Genomic DNA, 25,367 nt, shown 5'->3' on the forward strand with positions numbered 1-25,367 from the left:
ATGGACTAACAACGCTTATCACGCTTATCACGTTCCTTCAGTGTTTCAGAAAATTTTCAATTGTCATGTGTGGTTTGAATATGGTTAGTTGAAATATGTGTGATATTTTTATGAGATCCCCCCCCCCTTCCCCTTTCAGAGAAGGTAGTGGTGTCATACCATCATAGGAACATTTATTTTGCTGTGAAATCCTCACATTACATTCCAATTTTTGTTCCATTTGCTCTATTATTTCTCAAGTTATACTGAAACCCGAGAAGTAATTGCCGACTTTCGGTAACATATTGGAGGTACAAATTGAAAAACGAAAATCTATCGCATCGTGAAAAATGTCCAATTTCAAACGCTTATTGCTCAATCATTTCATGACGAGTTAATGAGATTTGTGCGTCAATCGATTTCGGTACTCCATTATTATTATTTTTTCAATTGAATAAAATATTATATGCCATGAAACTAACTATCAAACAATTGTAAAAACTCAACCCCTATCCAAACAGAAATACCCAGTTCTAAATGGCCGAAATTAATGACACAAGCGGCGGCTTATGTACTTACAATTATTGTTCAGTTATTTCGATCGATCTAAGCACTCCATAACACAATCAAACAATTGAGGGGCTTAGAATGAAAGGGGTGTAAGTAATTTGATCGATTTCTCTACATCGACTCTCTTTTTTGGTCATAGCTTAGCCTCAAATACATTCAGCTGTATTTGACAATGTGGAAGATAGGTCAGAACCTCACCTATCAGATTCTATAGCAAACTTAAATTGGAACGTTTTTGCAATTGAGTTATTAACTAAAGAAAAAGTTGATGAAGAGAAATCGAGCAAGTCACTTACACCCCTTGCATTCTAAAATCTCTAAATGGAAATACCTCGTTCTGATTGGTCGAAGTTGAAGATACAAGCTTCTTCTTGTACTCATATTTATTTCTCGGTCATTTTCTGATAGAGAGCTTTGCATCAATTATTTTGGTCACTCCATAACAATTCATTACATTAGTGATAATGAATAAAATTATATATTTTATGAAACTACAGACTCCAAAACCAAGGTGTCTGGAGATATCGGCATTGCAAATATATGCAAGTCGGCGGCATTTTCATATGGCAGGTGAGTGATACACAAAAAAAGTAAAAAAAATAAATTTGGAACGTTGATGTTGGTTGATTTCTTGAAATTTCATATGTAAGTGTAAAATTGTATATGGTAGTGGCTGTGTTGAAATTACTCGAAATATGAAACGATTTATTTCAATTTTCATAAATAAAAACCGATATGTGTTCCCGCTCGTTCATGCGGTGAGTGAAAAAATATTCGAAAAAGTGAATTCCCACATCGTAATAGGTGCTGTTAGTTCAATTGAAAGTCGCATTGAGGCATATAGCATCATGTTCCGTTGGGTTTGAAGTGAAAATGGAAACGGGTTGAATAAACACTTAGAAAGTAAAAATTAACTTTTCCATTCGAAATTTGTGTTTTCTATAATAAGGTAACATTTTTTTCTGGTACGAAAAATTGATAATTGTGTTCGATAATGATAATTATCTTGTACCACATTGGCGAGTTTTTTTCTTTATTTCATCCATACATAACACAGGAGCCATCTTGTCCAGAGCCACAGAGGACGGTTTTTATCATATCTCATTCCACTTCGGTATCTTCTATCGTGATACGCATCATTCAACGAATAATCACCATCCTTCTGTCATCATCACCCGGTTATAAACACTGGTGGAATGAACAATCGATACCCAACAACCAAACGAACAGCCTTTCTCAGGGCCATTATCAAAGAGTTAAACGATGTAATTCCTCAAACATATCCAAAATCAGCATGCAATGGATATCCTGACGGAATCCTACGTCAACTGTGCGGTCTTTTTTCATTACATACGAAATTCTATTAGCCTTATCAACCAGCTTTCATTCGATTCCTAGAACGTTTATGTAGGACCTCCCAATACAGAGATACAGGTCGGACTCGATTATCCGAAGTATTGATTTTTTTTCACTCCGGATAATCGAGTCAAAACAATTTTTTTTCTTTATTTGTTTTTTTTTGCATGTATTTTTCGTTTTTTGAAAATAAAATAGGGATTTGGTTTTTGATTCATCCCCTTAAAGGCAGAAAACGCCTTTCTCACATGGAAAAAATTAATTAAAAAAAATTTATTCAGATTCTCTCAAGAGGTGATAGACGATCATATTTGATGAAAAAAATCCTGCTACGCATATGTTCGAATTTCAACAATGACAGAGTTACAGAACTTTTTTTTGTTCCGGACTCTGTTGCTTCAAACTGGCTCTACATTAAAAAGTACGCTACGGAAGACGATTCTGATGCTTTCATTTGAAAGATGAGAAAATTTAGTACAGGATATAGTAGTGGAACAACTAAATTAGTGAATTTTAATAACATTTTGGAAGTGAAACACGTAAAAGTTAAGAATTTTTAATGTGTTATTGTTAATTTTCTCCTAAAGAACTTCATTTTAATTGAAGTTCTTTAGGAGAAAAAAAATGAAGTTCTTTAGCCGCTCCATAATTTGTTCTTTATCGCACAACTTCTATCTTTCTTAATTTGGCTGCAATATCGATATAAACAATTCCTGGTGAAAATTCATGCAAAATCTTCAAATATCACGATTTTAACCCCACTGTACATGTAACAGCCACTTAAACTTCACCTTAACGTTGAAAGGTTACATTTCTTCATGAAATAAGCCATATTTGAAATATAAAAAAAATATTTTTTTCCAAACTGAATATAATCGATTCCAAAATTGTATATAATCGAATCACATATAATCGAGTCTGTATATAATCGAGTCCGACCTGTACTGTATTCTATTAGTCAAATCATTTCATTTGACACCAATATTGAGGGGATTGCAAAAAATACATAGCCGACCAGTTTTTGGCGGCGACCTTTTCGAATTTATGTTGTTCATAGTGTAGTGTATTCTCCAAATCAAGCCATTCAGCCATTTTTTGCGGCGGACAAATTGAATTTTTCAAGATCATGAAATACGCAGTTTTAAAATGACAGTAGAATTTAATGTATGTTCCAAATTTCAGATCAACCATTCAACAGGAACGGGGTAAATTTTCTATTAATGTGAGACAACCCAACAAACATTCAAATATACATAGAAACAGGTCAAGCTGAATGAAACCATTCAAAAAGTAATTAGTTGTTTGGGGACTGCGGCCATCTTGAAATTGGATTTTTCATTATCTGCTATGTTCTACTAGTCGAGAACTTTCTTTTGATACATTTTGGGCATTTTTCATAAATAACTGTGTTCTACTAGTCAAGCCCTTTCATTAGATACCCATATTGATGTGGTTCTGAAAAAATATGTAATACGCCATTTTGTAGTGGTCGCCATCTTAGATTTGCATTTTTCATAAATAACTGCATTCTACTAGCCAAGCCCTTTCTTTTGATACTTGTTAATTTGTTACATTGGCGTAAAAAATGACTTCAAACATTTTGCATTGATTTCAAAGAAGTGCCATGGTTTGTTAGATTATTTATTATAAACTAGCTGACCCGGCGAACTTCGTCCCACCCAAAATTAATCAAAATATGAATTCCAAAATTTTTACTATAACATAACATTTATCTACGGGAAGAGATAAATACAACAAAATAAAGACGGCTCAAATCGGTCCATTCCTTCTTCGGGTTTTGCGCTTAGCAACACATTTGGCCTTTCATTTTTATTTATATAGATAGAATATATTGGAGTGCGTTATTTCACCTGAAAATCCATTTCCACCTTCGAACAAAGATCAATTTCAATATCGCAAACATCGAATGGGCTAACAACGCTTATCATGATATAGTTTTCTAATTCCTTCATATTTTTCCGAAAATTTCCCGATTTTTCTCTCCACTATATTGATCTATGAGCAGAGACAAATGCAACATAATAATTACGGCTCAAATCGGACCATTCCTTCTTCGGGTTTTGCGCTTAGCAACACATTTGGCCTTCCATTTTTATTTGTATAGATTAATCACCAAAAACGAATGTGAGATTTTTCAATCAAACAACAATGTCTCTGTATTGAAAGGTCCTATAAGACTGTTATAGGAATTAAATGAAAATTGCTTGATACGGCTAATCTGATTTGTTATTGGATTAGTTGGCAAAAAAAATTGTGTTAGTCCACCAAATCTTTGAAAAAACAAAAAGAAATAGATTTTTTCTTTCTTCCCGATATTTTTGTCCATTACATCTACACACACCAATATAAAAATTTATTCGTCAAATATTCCAAAACTTCGAGTTCAAGCTTCAAAATGATGTACAAATACTGTGTACAAAAAAAATATTTTATTTGTCATGAAAAAATCGGCAAATACTTTTAGGGCAACTCAATAGAATAGTATTCCCGCGAAAAATCTCGTTGGACCAAGCGAACCAAGTAGAACAAAACCTGTGTTTTTCTATCTAGGACCTTTGCAATGAAGTAAGTCGTTCGAGTTATTCAGTAATTTACGTTTATTTTCCAGGTTTTAGCGAAATTTTACTACTCTTTTTTTTTTTGTTTCAATTCAGTCACCAACTTGTCACGCTACTCAAATGGCACCCGCAGCCGGTTCCAAGTTGAGTTGCTGCTGCGAGATTGCGTGTCCCGGAAGGGGAGCTTCGTGAATGGCGCCACGGTTGGCAGCCAGATAGCGAGCCTCCTTCTGGAGCACCACTGCTGGGGCATCGTATGCGATTGGGGCACTGTAAGTGTAATGTGGTGCACCATAGGTCAGTGCGAGTGGCGGAGCATAAGACAAGGTATGGATAGGGGTCGCAGCAGCCAGAATCTTAGTTTCCGGGTTGCTCTGGACCACGGTGGTGTGTGGCAAAGTATAGGCCCAGGGAGCACTGTACAACAGAGGGGTGTATCCGGCGTGGGCGACAGCGGTGAAAGCCACCATGACTACAGCTGCGATGCACTGTTGAGGAGAAATTGAAAATAACGTATTAGATTCATTCACCAAAAAAAAAAACCGAAATCGCCTTCCTTACCTTCATGATTGCTTCTTGGGAATGGTGGTTGGTTGTTTCTTAACGAGACTCAGCAAAACTCTGACGACTTAAGGTCGCCGGAGTGTGCTTATATATGCTTGAAAGATTCCCACATTCTGGACCCATCCCGGAATGGAAGAACGCTGGTCGCATTGAATGAGGTTGGAGTTTTTCTACCCGTTCCTGCGATTCATGGTTACGCCATGCTTGTGGTACAATTTGCCAGGAAAATACGATACAAAACACAGCCGGTGATTAAAAGAAGGTTCAATCAAAAGAACAGTTGGCTACAAATTCTTACGCCCACATCACGGTGGGGTTGACGATCGAATTTGGTACGCCGCCACCAGAAAAGTTCATTGTGGCCTACGTTTTGTTTGCTTTTGATTTTTTGAAACAAATTAAATATTCTAAATAATAGCGTAAATAAAAATCGGTATTTTTTGCGACTTAATTCCCTCACAAACCCACGGTGCAACACGGATGCCACTTCTTAACCGCTCGCGGCTAGACCAAAAAGAATTACTGCGAAATCGAGATCATTCGCTAGTGATATATCGCTTCTCGGTGCATACGAAGGATGCAATCCATTTTCACATGACAATCATGCCTATGTGTTCAGTCCCAGAACCGGCTTTCCCAGAAGCTCGAATGTCGGGTCGAGAATTTGCGGTGTAAGTGCACAGATCCGTAATAATACCAGCTGGACCGGTTCAATGATCGATTTACGCTCTTATTCTGGACTCTGAAACGGGATGCACTACAGAATACGGAAGCGTGGGATTCTTGTTATTGAGTCAAGCTCCTAATTTCGATCGACATCGAGCTTCGACGCTGTGGAGAAAAAATGGAAAAATAAAACTAGATCATACCGGCTAGAGGCGAATGAACTGAAAAGTTTAAACCCTCTTAAAGCCAAAAAGAAGAAGAAGAAGAAGATCATACCGTAGCAATCGCGTTCGCTCCTTGTTTCAGACCGGATTTCTTTACGCATCGATGCAAGAGGAAGTTTTACTCAGGATGCTGCTTCGCTAAATGTCGCTGACATTGGAGATGCATGTTGTACCCTTTAGTAAGTAACTATTTCTGATTGTATATATACTCCAAGTGTGTCCTGGGTTGGAGCAGAATTGTTCTGTTATTCAACAATACACATCCAAGCTCTGTGCAATCATGAAGGTGAGTTCCACAAAGATAATTTACTGTCACAACTAGTAATCTTTCTTGCTGCCAACAGTTCATCGCAGCTGTAGTCATGATGGCTTTCGCCCTTGCTGCCGAGGCAGGATATATTTCGCTGATATACAATACGCCTTTGGTTTATACCGATCACTCCACAATCGTTCAGAGAACTCAAGCCGATCCAATCAAAATTAAAGAGCTGTCAGTCATCGGATATTCTTCCCCAATCCAGACTTACACCCACCCGTTCTATTATGCGTACGACAGCGTACCAACTTTTTTGCTGCAGAAAGAAGCCCGCTTTTTGGCCGCCAACCGAGGTGCCCTGCACGAAGCACCCCTCCCAGGACACGAAATTTCCCAGATACAGCTCAATCTGGAACCAGCGCCAGGTTCCAACTAACGGGAGACATTTTGAAACCATTTCGTCAGACGTCATAACATGGAAGATTCAAAATAAACATTGAAATTTAAGGAAATCATATTGTTATTTTAATTGCCGTTTGTGTTTAGCAAAACTAATACTTGCTGAATGTTGGGAGTAATTGTTCGTTTTCACATTTCATAATTCATTTCCACGTGACTCTTCCAGAGTGTCCTCTGCAAGTCGTCCGATGGCCCCCAGTCAACTGGCTTTAGATTCGCTTTTATTCGCTGGGAAAAAACGCTTGATCATCTGACGCACATCTTTGATATCACATTTTACCTCTAAAATCGAACCTTTCGATGTAATCAATTTATACGCTGCATATCCCGGAATGCAAATCATAGAAATAAGACAGCTTGTCCAGCCTAACGCAATTGCCCATCCTGGGTATGCTACCCCATCATACCTTACCTCCGTGTTGTAGATGATGGTTGTGAAAAATATGAACTGAGCAGTGTAATATAAAAACCATTTTTTTTTTGTTAATGAAAACAATCAATCACTCACCGTTAAAATAATAGGTGTAGTATACTTCCACGAAACGATCCAATACCTTTCGACAGGTCGATCAATCATGAACCCAATGTCACGGGCGAAATTTCCGACGCCATATATCCATCCGACGATCACAACTTCTACAATGCACACCAGTATTACCGAGATCGAAGCCGAGTACCAATCGAACAGTTGCAGCAGGTACAAACCGCCCTGAAATCGATGATACAGATTGTTTAGGCGTAGTGAAGAGCTTTTATACCATCATCCTCTATTTAACATGGTCAGAATAATATTTATCGTCTAGTATGAAAAATTATATACTTCTGACGCCACCAATCGTATTTATGCAACCAACGCGAAATTACTAACGCCATTTTTTGCAGAATAATGATTTTTTTTTGTTTTACGGTACTCATGTTCTTATACAGCCATTCCATGCCAAACCAATATATAGTGGTTTTTCAGATTTTCGTTAAAATTATCGCACAATATTGGACCCGTATATTTTTATTTTTTCGTTAGGGTGACCGTTTCCATTTAAGGGTGGTGCGACAGAACATTTTTTTCTTTCTTTTACCAAAAATGACTTTTTTTTAAATCATAACTTTTTAACTACTATACCGACTCAGATAATCGACATATCAGATTAAAGCTAATTAGATGGCCTTTGATGATAAAATACAACAGTTGCAGAAAAATTGGATTTTATTTTCGTATTTTTTTAATCTGTATCTGTTTTTTAATAGTTTTCATTGTTTCTGGACCAAGCACGCTATATTTTTTAATATTTTTTCTTGATAGCTGAGATTTTTTTACGTAGCATCCAAAACCAGAATTATGTTTTTTCAAAGTTAACATTTTTTCGTAATCTTTGTTCAATATTCATATGTCACTAGACTAGATCTATGCAACTAGAGTCCAGTGTGATATTTTTTGAAGGAAGGCTACCTAATTGGCTTTTATTTAATTTATCGATCATCTGAATCGATCTAGTAGTTCGAAAGTAATAAATTTTAAAAAAAATATTTTGGGCCATCGGTAAACTTTGACAAATTATAACTCAAAAACGAAAAATACACTTCTCTGATTTGTGAATATGTAAAAAATCCTCAGCTGTAAGAAAAATATAAAAGAAAATATACAGCGCCCTTCGTCCCGACACCATGAAAAACAAATACAATCAATAATTACGAAAACAAAATTCAAATTTTCAGCAATCGTAGTATTTTTCCAAAAAGGCTAATTGGCTTTAATTTGATATATCTGAAGCGACCCTAATTCCTCCATATAAAGGGTGTGTCACATCAAATTGCATCACGGAAAAAACGCTGTAGAAATTTAATTTTTAGGAATTATATCTTCAGCTTTCGCTTATAATCAGATAAGAGTGTATAGATCACGTTGGCCATACTTCACTGTCAATTTTTCGTAAATTTGGAAAAATGTCGTCGAACGAAAAAGAGCGTCGTGAATTAATCCTGCGCACTCATTTCGAGAATCCGGAGTTGTCACATCGGGACATCGGTAAGATGCTGGGAATCGTCCAATCCACGGTCAGCAGAGTACTAAAACGATACTTCGAGAACCTAACCATCGACCGGAAGGTAAAGAACGGCAGAAATGGATCACAAGCGCGTAGTTAAGCAGTTTAGACGTGATCCGAGAAGTTCGGTCCGGGATGTCGCCAATAAGCTGAATTTGTCAAGTTCATTCGTCCAGCGGACCAAGCAGCGGGAGGGCCTGCGTACATACAAGGTTCGGAAGGGTCCTAACCGCGACGAAAGGCAAAACATGGTGGGGAAGACGCGAGCCCGGAAGCTGTACACCGAAATGCTGACGAAGCCGCATTGCCTGGTAATGGACGACGAAACCTACGTCAAAGCGGACTTTCGTCAGTTGCCGGGCCTGTTGTTCTTCTCCGCAGAGGACAAATTCAGCGTTCCGAAGGAGATTCGCAAGCAGAAACTATCCAAGTTTGCCAAAAAGTACATGGTGTGGCAAGCGATCTGCTCTTGCTGAAAGCGGAGCGCCCCCTTCGTGATGACCGGCACTGTAAACGGGCAGGTTTACCTTAAGGAGTGCCTACAGAAGCGCTTACTACCACTATTGAAGCAGCACGAGGGCCCGACCATCTTCTGGCCGGATCTCGCTTCGTGCCACTATTCAAAGGACGTGTTGGAGTAGTACGAAGCCAACGGGGTCACCTTCGTGTCAAAAGAAATGAACCCGCCCAACGCGCCGGAGCTTCGCCCAATAGAGAAATATTGGGCGATTATGAAGCAGGCCCTCCGGAAGAACCCAAAAGTTGTCAAATCGGAGGCGGACTTCAAGAGAAAATGGATTTCTGTTCAAAAAAAACTACAACCTGACGTTGTACAGAACCTTATGGACGGGGTAAAGAGGAAGGTGCGAGCATACAGGCTCGAAGTATGAATAAAAAGAAAATGCCAAAAGTTGTTTAATAGTTTTTATTTTACTGTCTAAAATTTTCAAAAGGATGGGCGAATTTCTACAGCTTTTTTTTCCGTGATGCAATTTGATGTGACACACCCTTTACTGTACCGATTCGGATGATCAAGATAATTTTTTTTCTCATTTTTTTCCAAAAATTACTTTTTTGTTGAAAAACTTATAACTTTTGATCTACTGCACCGATTCAGATGATCGCATATCAAATTAAATCCAATTAGCTAGTCGCTTATCGAGAAATATTATACTTGCAGAAATTTTGGATTTTTGTCTCGCAATTATTGATTTTATTTGTAGTTTACATTCTCTCGAGACCAAGGGCGCTATATTTTTTTATATTTTTTGTTGAAAGCTAAGATTTTTAGATAACATATCCAAAATTCAGAGGTGCGTTATTTTGTGTTATTGAGTTATGATTTTTTAAAATTAATCGATAGTCCGGAAAATCATTTTCCCTTTTTTTCCAAAAATGATTTATTTTTAAATTCATAACTGTTGATTCTGTTACTTATCGAGAAACTTAATATCGAGCATCCCTAACTGTGTTATCGAACAGCTGTGTTTGTTTACGTGAGTGTCTATTGTTTAAAAAGTAAATAACAGCAATAGATAAAACAGCTGTTCAGTCTGCAGAGAATCCGTCATTCTGCATTTCACAGTGTTCGCGAATAAATCACGATTTGAATTTTGCGCAAGTGCGTTTAAAGTTTGAAGAGTGTCCGAAAATTGTTATCCGTGCGCGAACAATAACTCATAGATGATTCAGATGATCGATAGACCATGAAATACTACATATGCATAAAAATTGGATTCTAGTCGCATAGATGTTGTCTAGTCGCATAGGAGAATATGAAACTGAAAACATGTTAACTTTGCTAAATCACTCAAAAACGAAAAAAAAACACCTCTCTGATATTCGGATATGTTATGTAAAAAAAGCCTCAGCTTTCAAAAAAATATATAAAAAACAGTAACTTTTTCCATTTTTGACCCAATTTCACCCCCATCGACGGTACTCCAAATCACGCTTGCGCGGATTACAGAATGGCATTCACGCCATTCCTGATAAAACAGATGCTCGAAAGCATGTGTGTAGATTCAATGCACTAGCGTTGCTGGAATCATGGTAGGCGAATGCACAATGACGCGAGAAATTGTGATTTGCCGAAAAAACAATAATCTGGAATTAATCGTTGACACACACCGTTCATACGACTCTCTCCATGTTCTTTTTCAATGCCGCTAATGTTCCCAACGTTCCTTTTCAACGTAGCAGAACTCATTTACTCAACACACTTTCGTTCAAATCGTTTCAGTGGTTCTATTTGATCGATCACATTCGATTAATTTTAGAGATCGTTAGAACATACAAACACACTTACGTTAAATTTTTTGTTGTTTTTTAAATACCCAGATATTCACGGATTCATATTCTGAGAATGCCTTCTGGGGTATCCGTTTGGCACTGAAACAGACAATCTACTGCAGCAGAGGCAGTATTTATTGTTCTGATTTCAATTCTAGTTACGATTGTTTTCATGATGATATTTTTTTAAAGTTTTTTAATTGTGCTTCGCCGCTACGCTACGTGCTCTCGTTGTTCAGATCAACTTGAGGAGTACATATTGAACCAATCAGAACGTGAGATTTTTGTATACATGAAGTTAATGCACAGTACAGCAATCGGTACTGTACTATTCCTTCAACACTAATCCAGAAATGCAACCCGTCATTTCTCCCGGACCCCTGCCATAAAATAAAAAAACTACCATAAACATTGGATCAGGATAAGAATAATTCAGGGTCTTTCAGATCATACGCTCACGCAACAAATTTTAATAACTTCTACAAAAGTGAACCGATTTTTCTTTTTAAAAAACGACAATAAAGCTTATTTTAGGACATTTTCGATGTGGCCACCCCTTTTTTTGATAACGCGTGAACAAAATTCTTCATGCACAACTCTAACATTACGACTTCGATGCTGTTGAAAATCCGAGTTATTTCTTCTTTAAGTTCCTCTAAATGTTGTGGCTTATTAACATAGTAACGTACCCCCAGAGGAAGTAATCGACGACGAAAAATGTTGAAACTCTTACCATAAGAAGAAGTTTCATTAAGGCTTTGGTTGCTCGAGTAATACGGTTTCACTAAAAATACACGTTCTTGTAAATTGTACATCTTGACACTTAAAACCATCCGATCAGACTGAACGAGTAGCCGAATATTATCGTCCCGAAGAGGAGGATGCAGTGTTACCATCGATGGAGCGAAAAAAAAATTTATAAGGAGCTATTCGATTATTTTTTTTCGCGTGAGCGTTTCATCTGAAAGGCCCTGTATATAATCCTTTGAAAATCGAGTCGAAAAAAATATTTTTTTATCATGTTTTATACACAAATTTTTCGTTTTTTGAATGAAAAAGAAGAATTTTATTTTTGATTCATCCCCTTAATGTCCGAAAACACATTTCTCACGTGAAAAAAATAATTTTATCCAGAATCTCACAGGAGGTGATATACGATCATATTTGATAAAAAATCCTCCTACACATATGGTCGAATTTCAACAATGGCAGAATTATTGAACTTCTTCATTGTTCCGAAGTCTGTTTGTCTTAAACTGGCTCTACTTTAAAAAAAAAGTACACTACGTAGGACGATTCAGTGACTTCGATTTGAAAGATGAGAAAATTCAGTACAGGATATAGTTGTGAAACATCTAAATAAGTGGATTTAAATAACATTTTCGAAGTAAAAAACATAAAAGATTTTGGAGGTGTCAATTTGAACCCAAGAGTTCTTAATCTACTTGATTGTTTTTATCAACCAAATCGAAGCTCTCAAACCGCTCTACAATTTGTTCTTTGACACCTAATTTATCTTTGTTAATTCCGCCGCAAAATCGTTATAAAATAAATTCTGATAAAAATTCAATCAAAATCTCAAAAAATCACGAATTTTACTCCACTGTACTTATAATAGCCAATACAGTTTCACCCTAACGTTTAAATATCACATTTGTTCTTGAATTAAATTAATTTAAAATATTTCTTTTCAAACTGTATAAATTAAGTTATAAATTATATATAATCAGATCATATAACCGAGTCATTATATAATTAAGTCTGTATATAAACGAGTCCGACCTGTTATGCTAGGATTATGAACTGCAAAAAGAGTTAAAGAGGCCATTTCGAAGATATTGTGTACCATAGATAACCCACATGTATCTTCTTCTTAACGAAATAAAAATATGAAAAACAACTAAAAAAAATTTCATTTTAATTAAAAAAAATGTTCAAATCGTAAGTTCAAATATCATAGAAAAGAAATGAAGGTAAAGTCGTCTTTGCTGAATACAACCCAGTTTAAAAGGAGTATAGATATAAAAAAAAAAGGAAAAACTAAATTGCTTCAAGATGTTCTGTTTTCATGATTGAGTCAAACTGATTCATTCGAGACGAAGTGGGGATATACCAGAAATTCGGGGTCGAGCATAACCATCGACTCTGAAGTAAGTAAAAATACCTAGAAAATATAGTGATTAACAAGGACCCTCTTCTATCACTTATGTATAGTAATACATCGAAATCCGGACGCTTAAGCGCTTACGAATATAACTTCAATTGCTAAAAAATATTGACATGTCATAGCATGAAAAATTGGCGTTCCTATAGAATTAGAAGGCCTTCATCTAAGTTACGAATCACAGAATTCCACAAAATCATGCTCTATTTGTTCAAAATTTGAAATTCTTTCATCGTGTCGTGGTTTTAAATCTGGACATTTTTGCTTTTAAACCCGGACACGTGTTTTCTTTGCTTTTCTTTTCTTTGAAATTATTTATTAATTATTGTAGAACTTATTAACGAGTGCCTCATAAGTAGCGGGACTAAATGGGAACACGTTTGGTACAAAAGTTTTTTATAAATTCAATTATTTATTGTATTTTCACAAGCGCCACATGGCGCCATCTATATATATTTTCAAAATACTATCAATATGGGTATCAATAGAAAGGGCTTGATTAGTAGAATACAGTAATTTATGAAAAATGTAAATCCAAGATGACGACCGATACAAAGTGGCGGATTACATATTCTCTTAGATTAGTTATCAAACGAAAAGGATTGACTAGTAACACACGGTTATTTATGAAAAATGCAAATTCAAAATGGCCGCCACCACAAAATGACGCCACATATATTTTTTTTTCAAAATCCTATTAATATGGGTATCAAATGAAAAGGCTTGATTAGTAGAATACAGTAATTAATGAAAAATGTAAATCCGAGATGGCGTTCAATACGCAATGGCGGATTACATATTTTCTCAAAACCCCATCAATATGGGTATCAAAGGAAAGAGATTGCCTAGTAGAACACGGTTATTTATGAAAAAATTAAATACAAAATTTAAAAGAAATTGTTGAATGGTTTAATTGTAGAGAAATATACTAATGATACAGATAATGTACTAAAAAATAAAATAAGTAAAAAACACTTTTTTAAGTTCTACGGTTTCATTATGATTAAAAATGATAATAATACAGATGATGTACTAAAAGCTAGAAAATAATTAGGCAAGTAGCATTTAGTAGTTATCACACCGCTTTCTTCATTTACCTAAGGCATTGATGAGACTAAAATAAAATCGTGCGGCATGTAATGAAACAACTAACTGTAGATAATGGAAATCTGACGTGGCCTATTTTGGATTAGTATTTTTCATAAATTACTGTGCTCTAATAGTCAAACCCTTTCATTTGATACTTTTTTTTTCAAAGCTGCATAAATATGTATGCAGCTTTGAAAGAAAATATATATCACAATTTTCTGGTGGCGGCCATTTTGGATTTTCATTTTTCATAAATAACTGTGTTCTACTAGTCAATCCCTTTCGTTTGATACTCATATTGATGGGGTTCTAAGAGAATATGTATAATATACCATTTTGTAGTTGCCGCCATCTTGTATTTACATTTTTCATGAATTACTGTATTCTACTAATCAAGCCCTTTCATTTGATACTCATATTGATGGGGTTCTGAAAGAATATGTAATCCACCATTTTGTAGCGGGCGCCATCTTGAATTTACATTTTTCATCAATAATTATTACCCATTATACCCATTATACCCATTATATATTATACCCAAATATCATTATTTATATAATGATACCCATATTGATAGTGTTTGGAAAAAAATATATATATGGCACCATTTTGTGCTGGCGGCCATTTTGGATTTGAATTTTTCATTAACAACTGTGTTCTCCCTTTCGTTTGATACCCATGTTGACGGGATTTAGAGAAAATATGAAAGCTGCTATTTTATAGCGGCCGCCATTTTGGATTTTCAAGATCATGAAATAGGCAGTTTTATAATGACTGCAAAGATAAAGATGTGTTCCAAATTTCAGATAAATCGGTCAACAGGAAGGGTGTTAAATTTCTATTAATGTTGGACAGCGCTACAGACAAAGTTACAAAGTTGCCCACGTGCATACAAACGGGTCATATAATCAACCCCGTCCTGTATACCGAAGAGTTTTTCAGTTTTCCGTATCGAAAATCTTTGCTCCACACTCCATACTTCATACTAAAGCTTCTAACATACCCTCAGGCAACTCCTTCAATGAGAAATTTAATCGTCAACTTTTGACCGTCCGGATTTAAAATCATTTTCAGAATGTGCTTTTTATTCCGGAATGGGTTTTGTGAAATTCACATTGATTTTTGATTTTTTATATATATTTTTTAACAGCTAGGTACTATAATTGACACTAAACTAAATTGACACAATAGTAACTGTCAGTCACATTAATACAACATGCAAAAAATGTCATGGTTTTGGCATGATATTAAATGTAATGAAAAAGTGTCCGGATTAAAAAGCGTCCGGATTCAGAAGCATCACTGTATGCATGATCCTAAACAGTTATTCGATTAAGGAACAAGTTGACAGTCATTCGAACTGAACAGAAAATTTTATAATTTCTGTGAACTCTTCGAATTCCTTGACGCGAAACCATATTTCGACCAAATAATTGTTCATAGGTAATGAAAAAATGTTACTCCATCCTGATAATTTGTCGGAAACCATTGAATTAGAAAGTTGAAAGACAAATATCATAGCATTTCAAATTGTGTCTACAATTGTTGCAACTCACCCGAGTAGTGCAGGAAATGGACAACAGAAACATACTGAAACACGATCCTAAAGTGATCCAACGCTTGCTTGCTCTGAGCCAGGGATACACATCCAACACTGATGAGATAATGGCCTCAGTTTGAACGAACTAGAAAATTATAACTCTTATCTATCGCGCATTGACACCAAACACTGAACTTACCATAGTATCAACTCCTAGCAGGAACAGCATCAGAAAGAACAAACAAGCCCACAACTGCGGCAGGGGGAGCATTCCAATTGCCTCCGGATACGTCACAAAAGCTAGCCCAGGGCCACCAGCGGCCACCGCCGATACGGGTAATCCAGTTTGATCTGCAATGAAACCATTCACTAGCATCAATCGAGTTTTAATAAAATCAACAATCCTACGAGACATATACCCCAGTACGGAAAACACAACAAATCCCGCGAATATGCTCGTTCCGCAGTTCACAATCGGAATCAATATGGCATCGAGTTTGGTATTATTTTTGAACTGATTGTAGCTTGCCATGTTGATGATACCACCCCATCCGGGCCCCAGTGAGAAAAAGATTTGCACCGCCGCATCCGCCCAAACCTTCATATTACTCAACTGGTCCCACTTGGGCATGATGTAGAACTGGATACCGTCCGCCGCTCCCGGCAAAGTGACACCTCGAACGAACAAAACGGCGAGTATTACAAACGGGAATGTAGCGGTAAAATACACCACTTTGCCAACGGATTCCACCCCGTTGATTATGCATGTGTAGATCACAACCCAAGCTACCACATTGGCCACGAAGAGGGGCCACACGATCCCTCCGGGAGTATCGATACCGTCCGATATCTGAAGGATTTCTTTGCTGTTTTGTTGGGATAAAGCATTATTGAAGGATTCTAAACGTTGTCTGCGTTAACATGCTAACTGACTGGAAGAACTCATCCGCTGGCGTCCGCCAGCGTTCCGATGGACCAAGCAAGCTGTTGTTCATCAACAGTTGCGTATGAGCGCCCGCGTTCAGCTCCATGCATTTAGGTGTGTTCCAATCGTTTTGACAATTTTCCCACGGCAGTTGAGATCGTGCCGATTTCCACAGAAACAGTAGGGGATAGGCGATTATCACATTGTAGTATGAGGTGCAGATGTAATTTATCACCACGATCGCCAGCCCTGCTCCTTTCAGAAGCGGAGCAATTTTAAACACAGTGACACATCCCGTTCCGGAAAACTGACCCAAACACACTTCCAGAAAAAACAAAGGAATCCCGCACAGAACCAGCATCAACAGATAGGGCACCAGAAAAGCTCCCCCACCATTGCGATAGCACAGATACGGAAACCTCCACACATTGCCTATCCCAATAGCATAGCCCAAACAGGACAGAATAAACTCCGTTTTGGAAGCCCAACTTCCTCGCCCTTTATCGGAAGACATATTGCTCCCACCAAATCCGAGGCACTACTGAACGAATCACGGCCAGATAGATGGGTATCTCAAGCGCTAGTGGGCGTTAATAAGATAATTCGCTCGAAAATGACACTCAAATACCCGAGCAAGATTTGCGCTATGCACATCATTTATTGGAATAGCAACATATATATGAACACAGTTACACTCTATCGCTACAGATTGAAGCTATTTATAATCTCCGGTAGAGCTGGATTTTCCAACATCGTCATGTGACTGCCTTCGATCCTCCGCAGCGTGATCGCGCCGGTCGTGTAATTGGACAGTCCGTAATCTTCTTCAATATTCGCGTAGGACAGCTCAGTCGGCCGTACCAGCATAATTGGCAGATCCAACGGTTGATTGTCCTCCAGCTCGAACAAGGCAGCCATCTTCAATCTTTTGAACAGGGCTCTCACCATTCTTCTCGTATAATCTGGAGTGTACGCATTTTCATCCTTGGTCAACTCAATCAGTTTCTCGATCTGGTCGTTGAAGGTGGACACAGCCATAGTTGAGAGAATCTTATCCGTAGGTTGATTGGGGAATGCGATCGAGAGGAATAAGGACAGTAAAACTCGCTGGACTTCCTCGTCGGATGGATTATCGCCCATCTGTTTGAGGGAGAGCGTTTTGAGAAATTTCGGGGCTCCGTCCAGTAGTAACAGTTTTCCATGCATTCCCTTCGCCTGTAGACGTTTTGTTATCTCAATGGCTACGAAAGATCCGAAAGAATAACCTACAACCGCGTAGTCTTCGTTTTGGTTGAAAACCGTGCTGCACAACTCGTCGATAACGCAGTCCACGATCGCAGGAATACTGTCACACTCCAGGGTGGCCATCAGCTGCAGCATAAGCACTGGTGCATTCACTCTAGCCGCAATGGAGATCCACACATTTCCGGCCACTCCCTCAAGTCCAGGGATGATCAAGATAGGACGACCATGATCGCTGGCTGACGCCAGCCGAAGAATCGTTTTGCCGCTGTTATCTTCATTACCAAGGTTTCTTAGCAGCATTTGCATCCCAATGGTGACGCCTCCGTCTTTATTCTTCGCTTCCTGGTCTGAATGCATCTTTTCATCTTCCATTTTTAGCAACTTGGCGAATGTGAGTGTTCGTAGCTCCTGCGGCGTCAGGATCAAATCGAAGTCCCGCTCAAGGAGCTGCTTGATTTCCACCGCCATTAGCGAATCCATTCCGATATCTGCCAGGGTACTTTCCATTGAAACGGACTTTAGCTCCCGTATGCTCATAATGTTCATAACGGCTTCGATAATATTCTTGGAACCACTACCTGCGCGTTTCTCCGCCACAACCATGCTCGCAACGATCGGCTCGTCACCGACCAGCAATCGATCCAACTCCTGGAGACAGGAGGAAATCCGTTGCTGTAGTGTTCCCCCTATTTCCATGTCAACTTTATCCTCCGCCATGTCGGCTACCAAACCAACCTCTCCGATGGCACCCCATTGGATTGCCTTCGCAGGGAACCCATCCGCCCGTCTCCGCTCGATAATCCGTTCCATCACCGAATTCGCCATGCCGTAGTTACTCTGCCCTGCGTTACCTCGACCGCAGGAAACACTGCTGAAGACTACAAACTGCTTGAGCCGGGGACAGAGCTCGCGGCTTGCCTTATCTAAATATTCGGTGGCTTTCGCCTTCGGTGCAAGGGATTCGATGAAACTCTCCACCGTCTGGTTATCCAGGATGGAATCACGCAGTTGCACTGCGAGGTTGAAGATTGATGATACCACTCCGAAGGCCGTAGCGGATCGTAGAAGGGTGCGACAGCCATCCAAGTTGGTTACGTCTGCCGTTGATACAATCGTCTTGACTCCGTAGCTGTTCCAAAGTCTGGAACAAATGATAAAATGTGAGAAGATGGAGTTGAATTTTACCAATTCTATGTACTCACTGTATTCTGTATTTCTGATATGGCTTCGTCACTCCCCTGCTGGAACTCAGCACGAGTTTCCTGCAGCCTCTGATGATCAACCAATCGGCCAACTCCAATCCGAATCCACCGAGTCCCCCGACGATTACACAGACCTGTTCTGGATTACAATACTCCCTGGGGACATACGTAATGGGTAAACTCTCAAGATCCTTTTCATGTTGGCGAAGTTTTATCAAAATTTTTCCGGTGTGTTTACCGCTTGCCAAGAAACGCATTGCTTTCTCCAACTCCGATGCGTTGAACTCGGTTGTGTTCAATGGCTTTATGGCCCCATCTGCCAGACCTTTCCGGACGAGTGTATGCAGGGTCTACAAGTATGTACCTTTTATGTACCCCGTAACGATTCATTAAAGTGACAACTCACCTGCTTCATAGTTGACACTCCTTTGAACAACAGATCCAACATTATGCTGCTGAACGTAAGCCCCTTACGGAATAGTTGCATGGAAAGTTTCGTATTCCTAGCCATGTCATACTTTCCAATTTCCAGAAAATGGCCACCCTTACCAAGGCAGCGAATCGACGCCTGCAGTTTGTCGTCCGCTAATGAATTCAGCACGTAATCAACGCCCCTACCGTTGGTACGAATTTTAACCAGCTGCTCGAATGAAGTATCTCTGGAATGTCCAATGTTTTCTTTCCGCAGCGAAGGAAACCGCTGCAATAGGAACGTCTTTTTCTCCTCCGTACTGACCGTAGTGAACACCTCCAAACCATTCACGAGTGCCACCTGTATAGCCGCCAGTCCAACGCCTCCACTACCGGCATGGATCAAGATGGACTGTTCCTTGCGGATGCTTCCGTTTATGAAGAATGCCATGAAAACAGTTCCATACACAATGGGAACCGTACAGGCATCCTGCAGACTCCACGATTCGGGAACGATCCACGTAAGCAGGGGATCATACTCTACCAAGGTAGCCAGAGCACCCGACTGCTTAGCGCCCATGACCCTTGTGCCATCTTCGGTAACCCCCGCGAACTCGAAGCCCAGCTCGCACTCCTGGTCGAGCCGATCGGACGCCAGAACATCCGACGATAATCTGCCAGTCACAACCATCGCATCGCGGAAGTTCAACGAGCAATACATGGCACGCGCTTTGTTCCTCACATTGGACCGCTCATTCATCGCACCTGTGAACCACATCATCGACGAGAGGTCACCCTTCGTGAAACAGTTCGCGTAACAATGACCCCGGACTGGTTCCGTTTTCTCAACACTACGCAAGAGCGCGTGACGATAGCTGCCCCAAGCGCCACCCCTGTAAACGTTCACCGCCAGTCCCAGATCCAGCTGTCGTTGATAGAATGGCTCGCTCAGGTCAAAAGGAGGAGCTGCGGGGTCGTCAATGAAAACGCAGCGAACGCTCTGCAGCTTGGGCTCCTTCCGGATACAGTTCACAAGCCCGATGATGCCAGATGTTGAGTCTTCCTGGGAGTACAACACAACGGGGCGGAACTTTACCGCTTTCTTCAGCTCCCCCAACCAGCTGAAGTCACTGGAACGCACCCGAACTGAGATGGGTGATTCGTGGAACGACTTACTCTTGCGTTGGAAAAGGACGAAGGATTCGCTGTCATCCACGCGGTATGTGCTTAGGAGATTCAAGTTATCTGGACAGATGAACTTCTTCGCGCTGAAGTCTACGCTCTGACGAAGGAGAACGAATCCACAATCCACCAAGCATGCGTCAATGCTTTTTTGGAAGTTCTGGTCATCCAGATTGCCACTCGTGACCAGAAACAGCAGGTTTGTGTGGTCAGCTAAGGTATCGTTTTTGACCTCGACATTGTCCAGCTCCAGCGTTAAGTTCGATAACAAAGTAAGGTTGGATTTTACCAACGGTAGATCCGCAACAGCCTCCCCAAACCAATGTACCACCGGCGGGAGGCGTTCGTTGTGTACTTCTGCGACATACACCGATAGGGTGGGAACATTCTCCAGCGCCAGCTGGACACACATTCTTATGGCTTCCTTCGCTGTAACATTTCCCTCGGAGCGATACGGGACGAAGTGGTACGTTTCAAGTACTGGAAAACCTGGAGGATTCCTTCTTCCAATGATGCTCACACGTGGATTCGATATCGTTATTCCTCCACAGGTGGATACATTTGTATTCGAGCAATAGTTCATGGTGTAGAAGTCGCGTTCCTCAGCGTCTCGTTCCATCAGTGATAGATGAACCTTCGGGGCAATTGTGATTTTGTCTATTTCAGTCGGCACCATGAGAGATCGTGTATCAACCGCAATGATTCCGACCTGCAGCATACAATCCAAAAATGCTACCCAGTTTCCATTCCACTGAATTCTTGCCTGAGCTCCATCAGATCGAGCGTTCAACACAGACTTGAAAAGTCCCGTGTAATGATAGCCCCGTAGCCGTAGTTCTTTGTAGAAATCTTTGGTTGGTAGATTGACAGCCGTATTTGTGCCCTCAGGAGAACTGGCAGATGATCCCTTATCGGGAGTGCTCAGAGAACGTGCGTAGCCAGTCACCACTACCGTATCGCCCTCCAATATCTAAAAAGGAATCAAACCCGTCAAAATAACCGAGCGCTCGATTCTGTGGAAACCACAATACCTCGAAAAACCCAGACACATCCTGGATCACGACAAGCAGCCTCACTGATTGACCTGCGGTGATTGTGGTCGCCCGCAGGAATCGCACTTCCTCAAACTCCAGCGCGTAATCCGATAGCTCCCGATGGGCTAGATATGACAGCAGCTCCCAAACAAGTTGTAGATAACCGGTGGCAGGAAACAGAATTCGCCCATCGATACAGTGGCCCGCCACGAATTTGTAGTTTTGATCGGACAAATTTATCTTGAAGCTCAAGATGCCCGATTTGTCGGTTTCATCCCAGCTGTACTTCACTACATGGGCCGACTCCAGGTGATCCCAGCGGATCAAGGGAGAGATCATAGTGGTCCCTCGCGAGACCGGAAACTGAACCGCCGGGTAAAGTTTATCGATGTGGAGGGTTTGACCGGTCAGATGTAACCTGGAATGAACTCATCGGTCATCAGATTGTTCTGAAGCACGTAGGAAACTTACCGTCCGACTGTGCTGAGTAACTTCCCAATCGCATCGGAAAACTCCAGATCCGGATGAATGAAACTTGAGTTTCGATTGAGAATGCTCAACACCTTCTCACAGGATCCTCTAGTGCCAAGCTCTAAGATGTAAGTACGTCTGGGTATTTTTGTGAGCAAATTAACGACCGATGCAGGTTCATGGATAGTGGGCGAATGGAACAATGAATGCGTTGGCAGCATCTTGGCAGTAATCCACTTGGAAGTCGTCACAAACGTTCTGGGGAGCACTTCATGAACCGATCGTTGCAGGTTGGCAACAAGCGTGCGATATTTGGATGACCCACAACGCAAGATCTGGAACGGTAGCTCCCCCACAAAAAGACCACTGGAAGCAAGAGAGTGCAGTTGGTCGGCTATGGTTCGTTTATCACCTCCAAACACTCCAAATGTAGATTCCTCATCTTTCACTACGTTACATATGGGAATCCGATCAAGCTTGGAGTTCATTTTCACAAACCCGACCGCATCTTGGCTTACTCTACAGTCGGAGTGTATCAATCCATGCAAGAAAGCCAACTTGATAGCCTGTTCCAGGTTCAAACAAAGATCGATGTACCCACAGGTGATTTGACCTACTGAATGACCCGCATAAAAGTCAAACTCAACACCGATCGAGCTTAGTAGATCGACCAACGCCAGCTGCAGTACGGTCGTTCCAACCATATTATACAAAACTTCATTGGGCCCTTCTTTGCTCAAATCGAACTTCAGTGTGTTCAATACCTGATTGCACCTAGCAAATGTGAGTTCTACTTGTGGAAATCGTCCCAAGCTATCCAGATCCTCTCTCCAATGAACGTTGATGCCCCCGAAAACGGCAGTCAGCGGAAGTACATCCAATTGGATCCGATCGACGCATGTTTTCAACGGAATCGAAGGCCTATCATCATTCTTTCGATAGACACCAAATCCTCGATATCGGTGGCCAGGCGTAGCCTGTTTTTGGATGTTGTATAGCAGTGCAAAAAATTCGGTATCCAGTGGTCGCTTAGCAACATCCTGCAGCATGGTCACTACCGCCTCTTTCGTCCGCCCAGACCATACCGCAAGCCTTGGAATGTCATCGCCCGGTAGACCGTGGTTTTTCTTCTCCTTCAAGTTGCGACACAACAGCGCATGAGCATTGGCTCCTCCGAATCCAAAACAATTGATAGCGACCAGCGGTCCGTCCAGTGGAGTGGCTTCAACAATTACCTTCAATCGACCTTTCACCAACGACTCAATGGTTGGTTTAGGCTCTACGTAGTGAATATTTGGTGGGATTATTCCATTCTCCATTGCTATGATGCATTTCGCGATCGAGCATACACCCGCCGAAGCCTCCGAATGACCAATGCTGGATTTAACCGAACCAACCGGCAGTGGGCGCTTACGCCCAGCACAATATACCTTGTCTATCGCTTCGCACTCTTCCGGATCACCGACAAACGTCCCGGTGCTATGGGCTTCCACATAGTCAACATCTTTTGGAGCGATCCCAACTTCGCTGTAAAATTCATTCAACAGCTGCTGCTGAAGCATGCCCGAAGGATAAGTGATGCCTTCCGGCTTGAACCCATCACAATTTGTTTTCGAGTGAACAAGATAGCTGTAGATTCGTTTGGCGTCCTTTGCCTTCTGCAAAAACACGGCACAAGCAGCTTCCGACCGTGAATAACCAGTGGCGTCTTTATCGAAAGGTCGACAGTAACCGTCTTTCGAAAGCACGCCCAACAGGGCGAACTGATAGGTTATGTACGGATGCAACGTAAGGTTACACCCCATGACAATCGCTGCATCACACTCTCCGTTCATCATACTTCTGTAGGCGATATCCAGTGCATACATCGAACTGCTACACGCCGTATCAACTACGAACGAGGGACCTTTGAAATCCATCATGTAGGATACCCGATTCGCCATCTGTGATTTGGCACAGCTAAAAATGCAAAAAAAAAGTATCCATTAGTAAACTTGACCACCCCCAAACACAAATCCCAAAACCCTTCTCACCCTAGAAGCCCCAACCCATCCGGGGGACACGCCTTGTAGTACATTCTCACTTCCGTCTCCGAGAAGCAAATCCCACAAAACACTCCCGTTCGGGAGCCCCGAATACTCTCCGGATTCACACCCGCATCCAGGATGGCCTCGTACGTGTGCTCGATCAGCATCCGCTGCTGCGGATCCATCGTATCTCGCTGCAGCCGATCTACTCCGAAAAACTCCCAATCAAACCGGTCCAGATTGTTGACCTTCCCCGTCCGCTTGGGCACATCCGGCATTATGTGTTTCCATCGTAGCTCCCGATCGTCCACCAGATCGCGCTTCTCGTACAGATTGCGCGCAAAGTCCCGCATATTGTCCGTCTGGGGGAATCGCCCGGAGATTCCCGCCAGCACAACCGTCTCGCCCGTTCCAACCGACAGTACGTCATAAGATGATGGCATCTTAAGGATAGGATAGCTGACACAAATTGATGGCGCACACAACTGAATCAATGCTAGATGATAAAACGGTGAAACAGTTAACGGCGCTCAATATATAGTGCCAGGGATACGATTTGAACTGAAACGACCCGGGAGCCATGTGCATCCAATTTGAAATTATAATATGCACACAACAGGCTGATTCTTCGAGTGCACTTTATTACAGCTATCGGTTGGTGTCATTAGTGTGCACCGTTCAAAGATCTATAAATCGATTCCGATTGCATAGGTCATTGGAATTGTGTTCAGTTTAATCACAAATTAATGTCATCATGACTACATCATGGGAATTATTATTTTATCATCCAAGACATTATTTTTGGTACTTTCATTTAATGGGATTTTAGTTCGTTTGCATTAGTTTGTTTCACATTCAATATAGCATTATATCAAGAGCTTAAGATTTTCAAAACATAATTACCTAATAATGGTTTTCAATAAAGAATGACTATCGATAATTTTAAAATGAGACCAAACAACTTGTATTTTAGTGATTATTCTGTATACTTTTATCGGTTCGCTCTCATGAGATTGTTAATTAGTATGCAAATACTGGTAATGGATGACCATGGGGTACCGATGTGACCCGGGATCCAACAGAGAGTAAC

General features: G+C 40.5%; 4 protein-coding genes across 7 annotated transcripts in view; 1 reads left to right on the top strand and 3 right to left on the bottom strand.

Moving 5' to 3' along the window:
• LOC129779452 (sodium- and chloride-dependent glycine transporter 2) overlaps positions 1-17,233 on the bottom strand; it is a 34,367-nt gene extending 17,134 nt beyond the window's left edge. The window contains exons 1-8 of one of the 4 annotated variants that reach the window (XM_055786936.1): positions 16,714-17,233; positions 16,189-16,646; positions 15,980-16,131; positions 15,797-15,925; positions 7,162-7,362; positions 6,934-7,101; positions 5,991-6,881; positions 5,338-5,790 (exon numbers count right to left, since the gene is read on the bottom strand). In XM_055786936.1, coding sequence (XP_055642911.1) covers positions 6,783-6,881; positions 6,934-7,101; positions 7,162-7,362; positions 15,797-15,925; positions 15,980-16,131; positions 16,189-16,646; positions 16,714-17,219 — 1,713 coding nt within the window. In that variant the 5' untranslated portion in view covers positions 17,220-17,233 and the 3' untranslated portion in view covers positions 5,338-5,790; positions 5,991-6,782. Of the gene's footprint in view, positions 1-5,337; positions 6,882-6,933; positions 7,102-7,161; positions 7,363-15,796; positions 15,926-15,979; positions 16,132-16,188; positions 16,647-16,713 lie in introns of those variants that run through there. The other 3 variants (XM_055786934.1, XM_055786935.1, XM_055786937.1) reach the window with 3 other exon arrangements.
• LOC129779454 (adult cuticle protein 1-like) lies at positions 4,506-5,193 on the bottom strand. Its single transcript, XM_055786938.1, has 2 exons — positions 5,046-5,193; positions 4,506-4,972 (listed from the first exon to the last, which is right to left on the bottom strand). The coding sequence occupies exons 1-2, from the start codon at positions 5,049-5,051 to the stop codon at positions 4,601-4,603; spliced, it is 378 nt and encodes a 125-aa protein (XP_055642913.1). The 5' UTR covers positions 5,052-5,193; the 3' UTR covers positions 4,506-4,600.
• On the top strand, positions 6,068-6,709 carry LOC129779455 (uncharacterized). The gene is made up of 2 exons (XM_055786940.1): positions 6,068-6,224; positions 6,283-6,709. The coding sequence occupies exons 1-2, from the start codon at positions 6,219-6,221 to the stop codon at positions 6,628-6,630; spliced, it is 354 nt and encodes a 117-aa protein (XP_055642915.1). The 5' UTR covers positions 6,068-6,218; the 3' UTR covers positions 6,631-6,709.
• Positions 17,234-17,337: 104 nt separating the features above from the next.
• Positions 17,338-24,769, bottom strand: LOC129779219 (fatty acid synthase-like). The gene is made up of 6 exons (XM_055786571.1): positions 24,284-24,769; positions 22,251-24,209; positions 21,777-22,197; positions 19,559-21,715; positions 19,153-19,502; positions 17,338-19,091 (listed from the first exon to the last, which is right to left on the bottom strand). The coding sequence occupies exons 1-6, from the start codon at positions 24,718-24,720 to the stop codon at positions 17,408-17,410; spliced, it is 7,008 nt and encodes a 2,335-aa protein (XP_055642546.1). The 5' UTR covers positions 24,721-24,769; the 3' UTR covers positions 17,338-17,407.
• Positions 24,770-25,367: the final 598 nt, after the last annotated feature.

The sequence above is a fragment of the Toxorhynchites rutilus genome, chromosome 3, assembly GCF_029784135.1.
Source record: "Toxorhynchites rutilus septentrionalis strain SRP chromosome 3, ASM2978413v1, whole genome shotgun sequence".
In the NCBI taxonomy this organism is placed as follows: Eukaryota; Metazoa; Arthropoda; class Insecta; order Diptera; family Culicidae; genus Toxorhynchites; species Toxorhynchites rutilus.